Source organism: Chrysochloris asiatica, unplaced genomic scaffold, assembly GCF_000296735.1.
Source record: "Chrysochloris asiatica unplaced genomic scaffold, ChrAsi1.0 scaffold00319, whole genome shotgun sequence".
In the NCBI taxonomy this organism is placed as follows: domain Eukaryota; kingdom Metazoa; phylum Chordata; class Mammalia; order Afrosoricida; family Chrysochloridae; genus Chrysochloris; species Chrysochloris asiatica.
In genome coordinates this window covers 2034903-2035524 of record NW_006408837.1, presented here as the reverse complement: position 1 = coordinate 2035524, position 622 = coordinate 2034903, and the positions used below count along the sequence as shown (strand labels likewise).

The 622-nt window shown below is 65.6% G+C and overlaps 1 protein-coding gene across 1 annotated transcript in view; it reads left to right on the top strand.

Annotated features, from left to right (window-relative positions):
- The first annotated feature begins 225 nt into the window (after positions 1-225).
- Positions 226-622, top strand: part of ADRA2C (adrenoceptor alpha 2C) — a 2743-nt gene continuing 2346 nt past the window's right edge. The window contains exon 1 of the mRNA XM_006875324.1: positions 226-493. Within this exon, the coding sequence (XP_006875386.1) occupies positions 226-493 (268 nt within the window). The remainder of the gene's footprint in view (positions 494-622) is intronic.

The following is a 622-nucleotide window of genomic DNA, read 5'->3' as shown; positions in this document are numbered from 1 at the left end:
TACCCCAACAGCCCTGTCCCTTGCTTCCCCACAAGGACACCCACGATCGGCCCTCCTACTCAATGGAAGGGGTGTGGGGAGGGACGTTGTTAGAAGCACTGATTTGGCCCATTTCCCTCCACCCTATAAACAAAGGATCACAGGGCCTAAGAAATAAACTTCACAAGCTGTCTATGCGGGTGCAGGGTTTGGTAGCCGCCCAGGGCTTCCACGGGCACCTCCGTGATGAATCACGCTCCCTCAGCGCCGGGGCTGGCAGGCCGGGGAACTGAGGCCTGGAGCTGGGAGGAGGCGGCAGGGCCAGAAGTCCCCAACGGGAAGGAGACCCAGGCCCGGGTTTGGCCAGACACGCTGTGCGACCCGAGGCCACGCGGCGTGCTCCAGCTCGGCTGCAAAAAGACTAGCTCTCCAATCAGGCAGTGGACCCGGGCCAGTCCTGATGCGCACGCGAGTGTGCACGCGCCTCCGCTCGCGTGTGCGTGTGCCGGGGGAGGTGCGGGCGTCTTCAGTCTTAGAAAGAGCCGCCTTCTGGAACTCACCGCCCTGGCCAGTCCTGCCGGCTGCAGTCGGCCCTGGAGGGGGCGCCCTCGCCGAGCGCGCGTCCCACGCCGCCGCCGCTGCC